General features: G+C 36.6%; 1 protein-coding gene across 10 annotated transcripts in view; it reads right to left on the minus strand.

Moving 5' to 3' along the window:
• The window catches only part of LOC128885914 (peripheral plasma membrane protein CASK), a 244,341-nt gene that overhangs the window by 143,891 nt on the left and 86,160 nt on the right, over positions 1–14,290 (minus strand). The window contains exon 1 of one of the 10 annotated variants that reach the window (XM_054140295.1): positions 7,038–8,340. The exons of the other annotated variants lie outside the window; for them this stretch is intronic. Within the exon in view, the coding sequence (XP_053996270.1) occupies positions 7,038–7,835 (798 nt within the window). The 5' untranslated portion in view covers positions 7,836–8,340. Of the gene's footprint in view, positions 1–7,037; positions 8,341–14,290 lie in introns of those variants that run through there. 10 annotated transcript variants of the gene reach the window in all.

Raw genomic sequence — 14,290 nt, forward strand, 5'->3', positions numbered from 1 at the left:
TTGAATAAAAAAGGGAATTTATTTTGCGAAGAAATTTAGACACGGTTATAAACTTAAGATGTAAAAGAAAAGTTCTACATATACATAAACAAAAAGAACGTTTAATTAAATTATAAAATTCCATACACGTCTTGTATTATCACAAGTGTGAAGATTATTTGTTTCATCGAAGAAAATTATTTGGACCTTCCTATCTCAATTTTGAGAAAAAATTAAGATAATAAAAAAATTAATGTAAATATAAAATTACAATAAAATTATTATAAACATAAAGTATACAAAGTGAATAACGTGTTCTGCAAACAAAAATTTACGATTTACAACATCAAGGAACAAATGTTGCGGCTAGAAACTGGACGTATGCTTTTTCACTTTGAGGCTACTAATTGGAGAGCAAGAATAAATTTATTTTCTCCTTTGCTCTTCTCGACGGCGAGCTTAAACGACTTCGCACGAAAAGAGGTTTTTCTTTAAAAATTAAAAGACTGAATAATTAACCCCTTGCGCGTTGCAATTTTGGAGACGTTAAATGTTTCGCTCGTAAACACCACTGGAAAAACTGGACATGGTTAAAAATCTTTTTATCTGTCAAACTTTTCCCTTTTCTATATTCTTTAGAACGGATTTCGTACGTTCATCAAATAAGATAACAAAAATGATACTACAGTAACAGTATTATCTTTTCTCTAGAAAGCTTTCCAATCCTTGAGGCGTGTTCTATAGAGTTGTGTTAAATCCCAACGATAACTTTCGAAAATCCTATTATAAACAAGAATAAATTACTTCTGAAACATACTGGGGCTTTAATTAGAGATACTTTGTACATACTAAAGGCTCGCGTGATTTCCTAATAGCTGGAGTTTAATGATTTAATAAATATCATGGAAGTGGAGCGAGGATATTATTTCTTTCAATTGTAAAATACAAATGGTACCGTGAAATGTAGTAGAAGCGACTAGGAGGGGAATTTTCACGAAAAAAATGCACGAGAAAAATGATTTGGAAAATTCGCGGCACACGAGTGCGATGGAGTACGAGTTGGCCACGTGGTCTGATCATTAGTGGTTGTTTCTACTTGCCATTGACGGTTGGAAACATGATCTGGTTTCAAATAGATCCTAATACTTGTTGAATCAAAATTAAAATTCACATCGTGAAATGAAATATTTCGAGGTGAATTAATAAACATTATTAGTAGTAATAATAAAAATTGACAAAAGTCATAAATAAATTTTTGAACTTTGGTCCGTTTCGTTATTGTACTCATTTCTTATTAAAACATTCTTTGGGCAAGAAACGTTGTTTATAAATATCAATGTAAATCGAAATAACGAGTATCGGTTAGACACATTACTCAAACTAATCGCATACAAAAACAAATATAAATGTTTAAATAATAAATAAGCTATATATTTCTACTGATTCACTAAAAGCTCCCATGTTATTCTAACAATGAATTTTTCAGCGTCTTTATATCATTTTGGATTCTATAAAATTTGTACGATATCCAAGATTCGTTTCATGCTCGATTCCTTATGGTATCGAATAAATATTCAAGTACCCACTAAAAAGTCCCTTTAACAAAACTATAATTTTATCTGAATAAAAAATGTTACTCTAATACATGAGTACCATTCCTTCTTTATGCTTGGATATTAATAAAAAAAAATATACAAAAGAGATTTCCTTTCTCTCACAAATCACCAAGAACAGACAAAAAATGTTTGAGTTAAATTATCATCCGTTTCTGTAGCAAAATTTATTGAATAATGAAAGACTCTAGTTACGGGAAAGTCTTTGAGTATTTCCACTTGGAGAATACAAATTTTCTCACATAACAATGAATCGCCTGACCTGTCCCTGACAATTATAGGTATCGGCTCTTTCCATAACATCTTAGAACGCCCCACTTCCTGAAGGAAGCGTTTGAAGAACTGTGTTGGTACTTTTTCTTGTTTTTACGGAAAACAATTTCGGAAATTCGATCAATGATTTTGAGGATACGGTATGCATCATCACGTACCGTTTCTAATTTCGTGAAAGCGCCGACTACGAGCCAAAATCCATAATCATGAATGGACCCGTCGATGCGGTCCTCTCATGGTCACGTCACACGTGCATTCTCTAGAGGCGATCACTGCATCAGCTTGTACAATCTCACTTAAGAGAGCCTCAAAGGAAATGCGATACATGGAGCGACTGATTATACTCACTAATCAGTGAGTAGCTTATGATCACGTTGTGGGCTCGCGTTTCGTCGCGTTATTATTTCAATATTTTATCCTGGAAGCAGCGCGTGATAACGGTGTTTATTAACGAAGCAGACGATTTTTCAACGGGGGAACTTATTCATTCATTTCGACCGCAAGATCTGCACCTTGTAAAAGTAAAGACCAAGATTTGCAATCTTGAAAACAAGCTTTTATTAACGTCTTGACACTTTGGTTCGTCTCGTCAAAATCTGTGAATAACATAATCATATTTATGATAGACGTTCGTATTAGGTCTTACTGTATGTGAGAATTGGTTAGAAAAGTTAATTTTCCATACATAATTTTTACATTACTGTTTTAATTATGCCTCATATAGAAATACAGTGAAAATTGTTTGACTCCGCTAAAATTAAATGAAAATGAAGCTGAAGAAACAGTGGTTTTTATTATATATTTGTGAAATCACAAATTGCTTGAAATATTTGCACCAGACATATTTCAATATAATTTGTGACTTTGCATACATACAAAGTAAGACCTAATATCAATGCTTATTAAAAATATAAAGAAGCAAAATTACTACTAATTGAAAGTGGACAGTTAAACTTAATATGAATAAAATATTGTTTCGAAGTTTATACTACATATTATCGTTAAGTAAAACGAGACCAGAACAAGATATAGATTTTATAATTGTAAAATAGAAACAGAGAATTTGTAAAATAGAAACTTCTGATCGGGTCGTAAATCTTTTGCTATCGAATCTACCAATCTCTATAATTCTCAGTTTTTATCGAGTTATTACGATGTCACGATAAAACTGAATCCTGCAAGGAACCATTTCTCATTCGGAGGCTTTTCAGGTCGGTGAGTGACATAACAAGCACTTAGCTGGCGGACGTTGAGTGAGAAAAATGTATGCAAAGAGGTACAAAAAGACACTGGCTATTCAGAGCTATCTTGAAACCATTCGAGATATTAATGATTGACAGCAGAATATGATCATTGTATTATCTTCTAATATTTCTCATATGATAATTGCCTAGACAAGGTTGATATGACATTTGTTGCTGAAACTGTAACAATACTTTCATGTATGTAATAATAAAATACGAATGAAAAAATGTACGGATAAAAGTACGTCATTGAAATTTATCAAACATTTAAATAGAAACAACACTCTGTACCAACATATGATTATAAAATGAATAAAAGAAAAGAAAAACATGTAACATTTCACAAGGACCTGCAAAAGGTTCAATAGGTTAAATTTCTAACAGTAAATAAATCATTCATAAAAAGCAAATCCACAAAGTTCTATTCGTATATACGTTCCACTACGACTATAAATTTACAACTACAAACATTTTCATTCACAGAAGAATATTCACGAATGACCATCAAAATTTGTACTGACGTGAGAATATTGAAATGAATTTTGCTTTTAAAAGAAACGCTATTTCCTGCGAGAAACTAATTAATTCATTAATTTCCATATTTTTGAATAGATTCCTTTGCAACTAGCGTTGGCCCGACGCTGCGAGAAAATGTTCGATCGTCGAGAGGAATAAATAATGAAATGGGTTTTCCACGGCACAGAAAAGTGGTCTTTCAATGCCCAGAAAATTCACAACGACCGCGAAATTCCATTACGCTTGTTAAAAAATACTCCTGCGTTGCATTCTCGTGAACGCATCGAGAGCTTTCACAGCCCGACCGAATATCGTTAATTTTGCACGAAATTTAGATGAGTTGATGCAACAATATAGTACTCCTCGAAAACAATCGTAAACTGCTCACCGCGATGCGTTCCCAAAACGTTCGACGCAATGTTCTCTTAATTAAAAAGTTTCGCGTTAATGGCTCAAAACAATGTACAGAAAATTTAGTAACTACTACATGGAAAAGAAAGCTACAGTTTAAAATTTATTATTAGTGAAACAGTCTTGTCAATCATTTATAGCTTTAAACTCTATTTTTTACATTTCGACCTCAACTTCGAGTCATTTTTAGAACCTACACATGCCATTATTACATTTCAATTATCTGAGTCGATTACATAAAGTGGTACGATAACTCGTTTTTTTTTTTGTTTTTTTTTTAATAAACATCGACAAAACAGTACAAACAACTTTCTAATTGAGAATTTTGATGGAACTTCTAAATTGAGAATTTTAGAGAAATTTTCAAGTGAAATTTATTAATTATTCGGATAAAATTGCAATATCGTGTGTATAAAATGAATAATCGACTGTTGAGCTGTATTTGAGCATATGATAGAGTTTGATACAGCTTCATGTGACTATTTCTTATTCTGGACATTCAGCGTACTCTCGTTTCGCAACTTACGTAATCCGTACGTCCGCGAGTATGCTACTTCCTTCCACCGATCGTCCAATATGTTTCGCGCAAAGGCAATCTCTGCTGCGTTATTTGCAAAGTTCTCGGCTCAAAGACACCTATTTATTTGTTTAATTTACTCTCCGATTTGTCTTCGCGTACCGAAATTGCTTCAATCGCCGAGAAACTTGTGTCTTAACATTTCTGTTGCCCATTCATTGCACTACTAAATTTCAATCATCATTTCCTTGTGTCTACTACATTAACTCTGACATATGTTCCTTTGCACGATAAGGATCCTGGATTTTTCTGTTTTGAATATGAAGAGTTTTAGGAGAGTTTTCATGCCAATCACGGGTGTAAGTTTCTTTGTACACACCGTGCTTGAACAAAATCAATAAATTATGTTTAATCAAATTCACGTGGTATGGCAGAACATAAATAACTAAGCAAAGTTGAAAATTTATGAGTAACAGTTTTCTCAGAAAGAATCATAAATGTCGATTAAGTATGGATATGGCTCTTAAAGGAGTTGTCTGATGTAGAGGGTGAAAATTTACGTTACCTCAGGAAATTAATTTTGAAAGAACTTCAAATTGTTCTATATCAAGACTTAGTCAGATACTTATAACTATGGTGCAACGTTTCAGATTAAAGTGTTCGGTGACTCCTAAAGTATATTTTCGTAATTTTAATTATGAAATCATGAATTACGATAACCCTGATAATAATGGACAAAGAGCAATTTATAAATTTATTACATACAGAAAAATATAATTTTATTTTATATCTAACCATTTGATAATTTTGTTTAAAGAAAAATAAAGAATAGTTTTCCAGGAAAGAGAAAGAGAAGTTGATAAGGAGATGGAATCGATCCAGAAGAGAGATAATCCTCTGTATCTGTCTTTGACAATTATCTTTAGGATACTGTGAGGTTCCTACGGACCTGCCATCGTCCTTCGCCTTTTCTAACCTCTCCAGACAATTCAGCCACCTCCTCACAAGGCCCAATTGTCTTACTTTAAAAAGTACTTTCCTCCTTTCCGTACTCCCTTCGTTTCCTCTCCTTTTACTCCTCTATACATTGTCTCACTGATTGAAAATCAGTCTAGTTGTCAATACACCCATTCCTCGACGTACGTAACAGTTCCTAGGAATTGCTATTTTTATAAAAACTACTTATCTACAATTATTTTTAACGTTATTCCACAGTCACTATAATATGTGCTTGAAAGTAAACGAAAATATAATACAAAATTCAGTAGGTTTATACATTGTTCTCCTCAAAAAAATTGCTTTTCGTTAAATGAAACAAAACACGTGATGGTATATGCATCTATATGTATGGACGCATGTACATTTAATAAATATGTAAATAACGGTTAAAAATTACCATAGAGAATACAACGCAACCGTTCGTAACGTAAGCCGCACTAAAGAGTGATACAATGGCGAATGTTGTTTGTATATGCGTGTACAAGCGAGTGCAGTTAATAACATCGAAGGTTTTCAATGCTAAATTCCGTGCAACAATACAATAATAACGAGCATACAAGCCAACATACTTATATCGAGGGGTGATTGACAGCATAATTCTACATGATTCACATAACCCTATGTTATGGTGATTCCATCACCACTTGAATAATTGTCTTTACTAGTGTTAGCAATAAAGTTTGTATTATCTGGTGGAGGAAAGGCCATTGCATTCAAATACAAATATTCTCACAGCAATTAGTGCAATTTCTCCCATGGTCATTAGGAGTTTCGAGGTCTTACAGCCTCCACGTGGATCGGAGGATCAGTGAAGAGTGTTATTTTATCAGTACTAGCTAATCAGAAGGGGTGAAATTTGTAATAACTAGGTCTCTCTTCGTTTAAGACGAGTGATTAATGTTTAATTTTCATTTCTCGCAGTGTCAAGGGCATTTTTCTAGAGCTATTTCTTACTGTTGAAGTTTAATATAACGCCACCAGAGATTTAAGCAGGATAATTGGTGACCATTTAACCGAAGTACCAAGGACCACTGAATAATGTTATCCTTTTCCTCAGCGCTACCCACCGTCCACGAAGATTGATTAATACCTAACCTTCTCCTTGTTACACAATTTATTAAAGACTTGGCGTTTAACTCTAGTCTCTAGCAATGTAAAAGACATTTTTCTTTCATTATTTCTAACTATTTGAGTTTGATATAACACTACCAGAGGTTTAACCAGGTTAACTGGTGACAATTTAATCTAAGTTCTGCGCATGGTCCTCAAGAGTCACACTTTCTACACTCCCTTATATTCAAGGACCACTGCGGACAGTGTCATCCTTTTCCTAATTACTATCTAATCAGGGATCATAAAAATTGCACTATTCATCTCGCTCTTCATCCTACAATCTATCAAACTTAAGCACCCAAAGTCCCACAGAACTCCAGTCCCCATTATCATCATATTCTTTTCTCGAATTATTTCTTACCCTAGTCTTACCTGATGCGAGTGATAGTCTGTTCCAACTGTATTCGGGAATCTGTATCGGAACGGGCTGTGCACGGGGCAGTTGACTCGATACGGGCTCTCGCTGGGTAACCTTGGCGGCGGATGGGAGTGCGGTCCGTAAATGACACAATCCATCGGCATGGGTCTTCCGGGAGCGTGATCGAGGGGCCGACAGGAATAGGTGACGGGCGGTGGTCGCACGGGGGGGTGTTCAATCGGTCGACACGACGTTTGCTCGATCGGCGGTCTGCCGGGATGTTGCTCGTGGAGTCTGTGCTCCAGCATACGCGAGACGTGCTCCACCGATCTACAACCGTGGTCGTGCATCCGTCCGAAATGATGATCGTGTATGTAACTGGCGTGATCTTTCAACCGACACGGATGCTCTATGGCGCGCATTGCGTGGTGCTCCATGTCGCTCCTCATCGGTGTTGAGGACATCGATGAAGACGTCGCGGGATGATCGACCACCGAGCGTGGCTGCTCCGTGCGTATCTGCTCTATCGTTCTCGCCATCGTTTCCATCGATCGGCTCGATTGATGGTGTTCAACGGACGCCGACGGCTGCCGTATCACCGAGTCCATCGATCTCATGGACTCTATCGACCTCATCGACTCCGTCGAGCGCATGCCGTGCTCGATCGGTCGCATCGGCGATGGCTCGGTCGATCTGCACGCTCTGCTCCAGCATCGCGGTATCGTGTTCGCACCGTCGCTTCCGCCATTGCCACTGGCGGCGATACCGTGACCTTGGGCCGCCCAACCGACCCCGTACGGATCCATCTCCATCGCGGTTTAACGGACTAGAGATCACCAGGACCCCATGGATCCATGAATTCGAGCGGACTGCTGAAGCAGCTGGACCGCCTGGACTTCGCCTTATTACGGTTCCTGCCGCCACATGGCCCTGTCCGGTGCCATCATCGGTGCGCTCATGACAGCTGGACCGACTCACGCGACCACCTGCACTGGACAAACACGCGGCACACTCGCGGTCGACGCGATAATCGCGGGATTAGGGGATCTAAGCATGGGAGAGACGAGTTTAAGGAGTGAAACAACACTAAGCGCGGGAAGAACAGCGAAAATAAAAATGTTTGCACCAGAGGCGAGGAACAAGCATGCTTGGAGACTTATCACCGTCACTCGAGAATCACGCGGAGAAGGACGCAGACCGTGAGGAAGAAGCTGCGAGCATGCGAGACGGGACCGAGAAACTGACACATCGCGACGCTGCGCTCCCCAGCACTGAGCCTCGCGGCCTCGACTGCCGCGCAGTTCCTCCACGCAAACCGACCAACCAACCGACCCACTACCCCCGACTATCTACCCACCGCCTAACTATCCGATCCCCCTTCTCTGACAGTGGCGCCGCGTTCTTCCTCCCTTACGCCACTCGCTACACCTCGACAGCAGTGAAGCTCTCTCTCTCCTTCATCCCTCTGGACCGCAATGTTCGCCCACCGTATCCAGTAACTCTCCCCTCTCGTTGCCACATCCATGTCCATCCCTTCCCCACCACCACGTTTTCCTTCCACATCCTTTTCCTTCTTCCTGCTACGGGAACAATCTCCGACCTCATCAGCGAGTCACACACTTTTCTCCTACGGTGCTTCTTTCCCTTTTTAATTCCTGTTTGCCTTTATCGTTCGCTCCTTTGTCCCTCTATCAGCGGCCACGGTGTTTCTGTTTCCCCTTGGGAGAGCGTCGGGAATGATTCCCGACTCGATAGTCGAACCCGGTAATCCGTTCGAGACGCATTAATTCCGGCGCGTTTCGACTCCTGGTGCAGGGGTGGAAGCATCGATGGGGGGATGAACTTCTTGAAACGTCGAGAGATTGGTAATCCAATTTCGAAATCGAGATATAGGCTGACGCGACTATTTACTGGGGTCTATTTATTGATATGGGTGAACGGTGTTAATAGTCATGGATAGTAAAAGCATGCTTATTATATACAGCCAGTCCCATAAGTATTCGTACCCTCCATGTTTATTAAAAAACGAATGTCCAAATTAAATGATAGATTTGATGTTTCTATACCAATTTTTCATTTTGAATATATACATACGTAAAATTTATTCATGAATATATTCATAATGAAACATTTGTTTGGAAGTATTAAGCTTACTATTTAATTTAGACAAATGTGTTCAATAAAGATAGAGGGTGCGAATATTATACCCTTGACATTAGAGGAAGGGATTAATTATCTATATCAGTAATTGTCGGCAAAAATTGTGCCATAAGCGTTATTGATAATTAAATTGTAGGAAATGATAATTGTATTAAAAGTCAACTTTTCTGTTCGAAATATCTGCCTGATAAAATGAATTTCTTAGGATAAAATATGTAAATAGAGAGTTTTTAGAGAAATCTGAATTAATTATTTGTCCAATAAAACGATGCTTTTATCAACGATTATTTTTTATCTATGTTATGTTTTAATAAAGAGAGCAACATTTTTGTAATGATAAAAAGTGTAGTGAACTTTCTCTTAACTACTAAAATACTGAACTAACAAATTCCACATACTGAATAAAAATTTGCTTTAGAAAATAAACATAGGCTTCAAAAAACCTACGTAGATATGAATGTTTTCAAAACAACACAATTGAGCTGTTACTATGAGTGCCCAACAACGCTCATTTCGAATTAAAAAATGATGGTAAAGTCCAAATAAATCGTAACATACAACAGGCCTGCGAAGATTAATCGCACTATGTTTGCTCTGCAGGATCGATTGTTACCATCGCAAGGATTAAGTTTAAAATTGTACTCACGCAGGATGTAGCCAGAAGTAGAGGAAACCGAAAATCGGGCGTCGTTGTGTGTGTTGCGCGCATTAAAACGGCGCGAATGAAAAACACGATCGATTGTTCCACACTAGGTGGCTCTCGCGGTGCTGCGTCATCATTGTACATAGTAACCTCGATTTCCAGATACATCCAGGATTGATCTGATATCGCTGCGGTAGGCTGATTATGTTCAAGTGTTTGAATTCGATTATGCTACGGCGTACTGCTGTTTCAGGAAGAACGGAGCTATTGTTTCCATTCCACTCGCGCGGGACAAATAGGCGCGCTACATCTTTGCTGGCTAATACTAGTTCGACTACGCAGTTTGCGTACATTATTAAAGGATGAAGTGCCATAGTGGAGGAGGTACCGAATGTAATTAATTTTGTGCAAGTTATCGAACGTAACGCACGCGGACGTGAATATACTGTACGCTTGATCGTAACCAAATTGACACAGAAAATTAGACGCGGCGTCTTGAGCAATTAGGGCAAAGATTGTGAGGAATATTCTTGAAGGCTTCTTTAAGCCCACCGCGAAGAAAAATTTGACGAAACTTTGTGAATGTTTAGGGTTAGCAAAGTGGAGGACGCGCATTTTTTATCGGGGGAAAGTTGGAGTATGACATGGAAAATTGGACGTGTTGTCTTGCAGAATTAGGGCAGACCTCGTGAGAAATAATCTTGAAGGCTCCTTCAAGACTCTCCGAAAGAAAAATTTGATGAAACTTTGTAAGTGTTTAGGGTGAGCAAAGTAGGGTATACGCATTTTTTTAGCGGAGTAAGTTTAGGTTTAAGGGGTGAAACTGTTGGCTATAGTTTGGTATGATATATTGTCTTACAGTTTAATGGGGTGGTTTTTAGAGAAATAGGTTGTGCCTTCTGAGGAAAAATAAAATGTGTAAATATATAACACAATATGAATGATAATCTAACACTACTAAGAATTTGTAAAACGACGAAAGAAATCATACTTAATTAACAAAAAAAATTCTATAAAAATAATAATATCACGTAAAATTGTTCTTATAAAATTATATCACTAAACAAACACTATACAAAATAAAAATATTCTTAGAAAGAAATGATTGTTTGTAATTTAAAACAATATAAAAAGATCATTCTCCTTCTAGATTAAAAATTCTCGCCCATGCGTAAAATGAAGATCTCTAAGCGGAAGGTTATATTTTTAAAACGGTGAATAGATAGGGAATGTCTTAAACAAATGCCATAAATCATACAGGCTCCAGCAGCTAGGTGCAAAGATAATCTTATTCCCACGCGGCATGTACGCTCCAAGTGCTCCGTCTTTTTCAAACCGAGACGTATCCACAGTCCCTTTCGTCTCCATTTCACCGCTATTGACGTGAATCCTTCGAGGAGTGAGATTTCTCAACACTTGTTGCCCTCGACCATCGATCTATCTTTCATTGCCCTTTATTTCTATCGACAACCGTGACGATAAAGAACGATCAATTTCGCCGAACCCAGGGGACAGTATTAACTCACTGTACAGGGTGGGGCGCCAAACAATATCGATCGTAAGGATATCCTTCACTTTTGACCGAAAAATTGCTTAATCTCATAAAGGTTTTCAAATTCTTTTTTTTATTATTATTATTATATCGTGGAAGTGCGTATTAGACTTGTAAACAAATTCAATTTTAAATAGAATACAGATGTTGCTGCGTATTTTATTTTTTGTTATTTTTCATTACCATTAATGCTATTATATGTATTTTCATGTTATACTTTCTCCTATTCCTCTGTTTTTTTATTTATTCTATATTATTGTATAATTGTATTGTTCTTGAAGTTTCATTGTTATTTACCATAAAGAAATAATTGGTACTCAAAGGGGAATATTGTCTAACTTGTCTATTTCGGAACACTACAGTTGTCAGGAAATTATCTTGATCGGTCGCAAAATCAGGTGAACCACACGGTATATAGATCGTGAGTAGGAGCTTCAAGGGAAGGGGTAATTCATTCATTATAACCTCACCGTTGCATTATGCAGCATGCGTCAGTCAACGTCACCGCTGCGGAGAAGGCGCCACCACGAAAGATAGAAGACTCAACGATGCTGAATTTTGTTGGCCAGAAATTCAATCTTTCGCGTTACTTTTTGCACCTACGTCTAGCGTTATTGAATAGATACAAAACCCGTTTCACTACACGTACTACACGAGTCTCGATTGAATTTTCATATAAGAACAAAGTTAAACTTACATGAAAAAGTGAGCAATTGATGAGAAGACAATTAAAGACTTGAGGGAGATCATATCTCGTGACAGAAAATATTTGTTGAGATAGTTACGTGGCCACAGCATCAGATGATGGAAATATGTATCCCAATATGTATTTCGTTTGAAAACTAATTTTGTATATAATTTTACGTTATTATTTAAAAATGTTCATGTATTCATTTTTAAACACTTGTGTATTATCTACATTGTAATTCAATGATTTTTGTCGTTGAACAATCAGAAATACTGATGGTCGAAACATTAAATAAAATGCTTATCACCACATCGTGTAATTATTACTTTACATCGAGCAACCATTGGATTCGTGAATTCTAACGCTCTAATTAATATTTTATATGCCTGCCCTGAGCTTTTAAAGCATACGCGGTCAGACATTTTTCCAATATAGTCTTGGACATGTTTTCAATATTTCAATATTCACGTATTTATGCAATATTTTAATTAACTTCTCAGTAACTTCAGGCCTTGTTCTGACAGTAACTTTTGCTAGTTTAAGCTTGGAAATCGATCGTATAGTTTGTACAGTGATTATTTCAGGATTGTTAGCACAAAATGGAACTGCGTTTACATCATTGCGATCCAAAAGTGATCTTACTAAAATTATTTTTGATAATATGTTCAGCACAAATTACATTTGCGCAATGATTAGATAATTGTTTGCCCAGAAATAAAAAAAAAATACAACAACAATATTAGAAGGCATTAAATTTCTCTCGATGGTGAACCAAAAATGAAATATCTTAATTTCAAAATAATAGAAAGCACATCGTACTTGTCCTTTTTCATAGATTTCTTAATTTCATTATACTCTTAAAAGCGCTCAACAATATAATCAAGGGTATTCATATGACAGTATTTATACAGTCACCGAATAATTTATTGTTTGCACAATCTCTTGGATTGTTTTGAAAAAGATTGCCAACCACGAATCCATGTATTTGTTAGATTTCACGTTCTATCAAACTTTTCGTGACTTCAAAGAATCGCACTAGACAATTCTCGATGGAGTTACCTTGGACCAGTTCTCAGAGCATGACTGATACCATACGGGAGAGATTGGTGTCGCCCTTACTAGCTGAGTGCTATATCTGAGAGGATGAACAGTCTTGGGAATTTGAGAGCTCTTCAAAGACGATCGAAGAGTATTAAGTTAGAGAGATACGAGAACATTGGGTGTATTACAACATAAAAAGCTGAGTTATTGTCGTCGAAATCAAATACATGGTAACCCCCTCTTCACGAGGTGTAAATAAAATAACGCGAGTTTTAAAATAAGCGTATGATGAATTAACAAATTGAAGGTGTAAAGTATTTATACCAAAAAAGGAAAATTACAGAAACATATGAAGAAAGTATTTATAGATTATAAAAAATAAAAGAATAAAAAAGTAAGAGTGAAGTCTTTGAGTTATTGGAATTTCATACTTGTTTGGACAATATATGTTTAAACAATTAATAACCCAATATAGAACATGAAATGTTATGATGTTTAAAATTGTCTGTATTATTTATAGTTATATTATATAGTTCACATTGAATATTAGTGGCATAGTGCAAATAATTTTGAATTCAGAGTACTGAATATCAATTTTTTTAAAATCCAAAAAAAGTTCGCTTATATATATAAAAAGCAGTTAAAAAGAAATCTGAAACAATGTGACTTCTATAGTCAACAGTCACTGAAACATTTGTATCAGTTAAATTTTTAAATCAAATCACTGAAATCCACTTTGCGTCTCCTATTAATTTATAAACTTTTTCAGAATCATAGTGGTCGCTGACTAGTAGTGAAACGATATTTTTATGCGTGTAGTAAATCACTGGAAGCAAGAATGAAAATAAAGGTCAAAGTTGAAACCGCAAGTCCCTCACAATAATTTCTTGAAGAATAATTTACATTCATGCAAGCGTTTCGTTTTGAACATTATTTTAATACATTTTTAGAAAACTAGATGCAGGGTCCAGTGCGTGCACGTAGAACTATGTACATGTTATATACAAAAATGACAATGCTTCGACCCTGTAACCCAAGTATTATAAGAATCTACTATTTATGACACTTGCTGTAAACACACTTCGTCGTGATTAAGGTCATGAGAGAATAACCTTAAGCAATTTGATCCGATACTTTACTCTTTAACTATGAACGTAAAAATGGCAGAAGCTGTTACGAAAGG

This window comes from Hylaeus anthracinus, unplaced genomic scaffold, assembly GCF_026225885.1.
Source record: "Hylaeus anthracinus isolate JK02 unplaced genomic scaffold, UHH_iyHylAnth1.0_haploid 11982, whole genome shotgun sequence".
Lineage (NCBI taxonomy): Eukaryota > Metazoa > Arthropoda > Insecta > Hymenoptera > Colletidae > Hylaeus > Hylaeus anthracinus.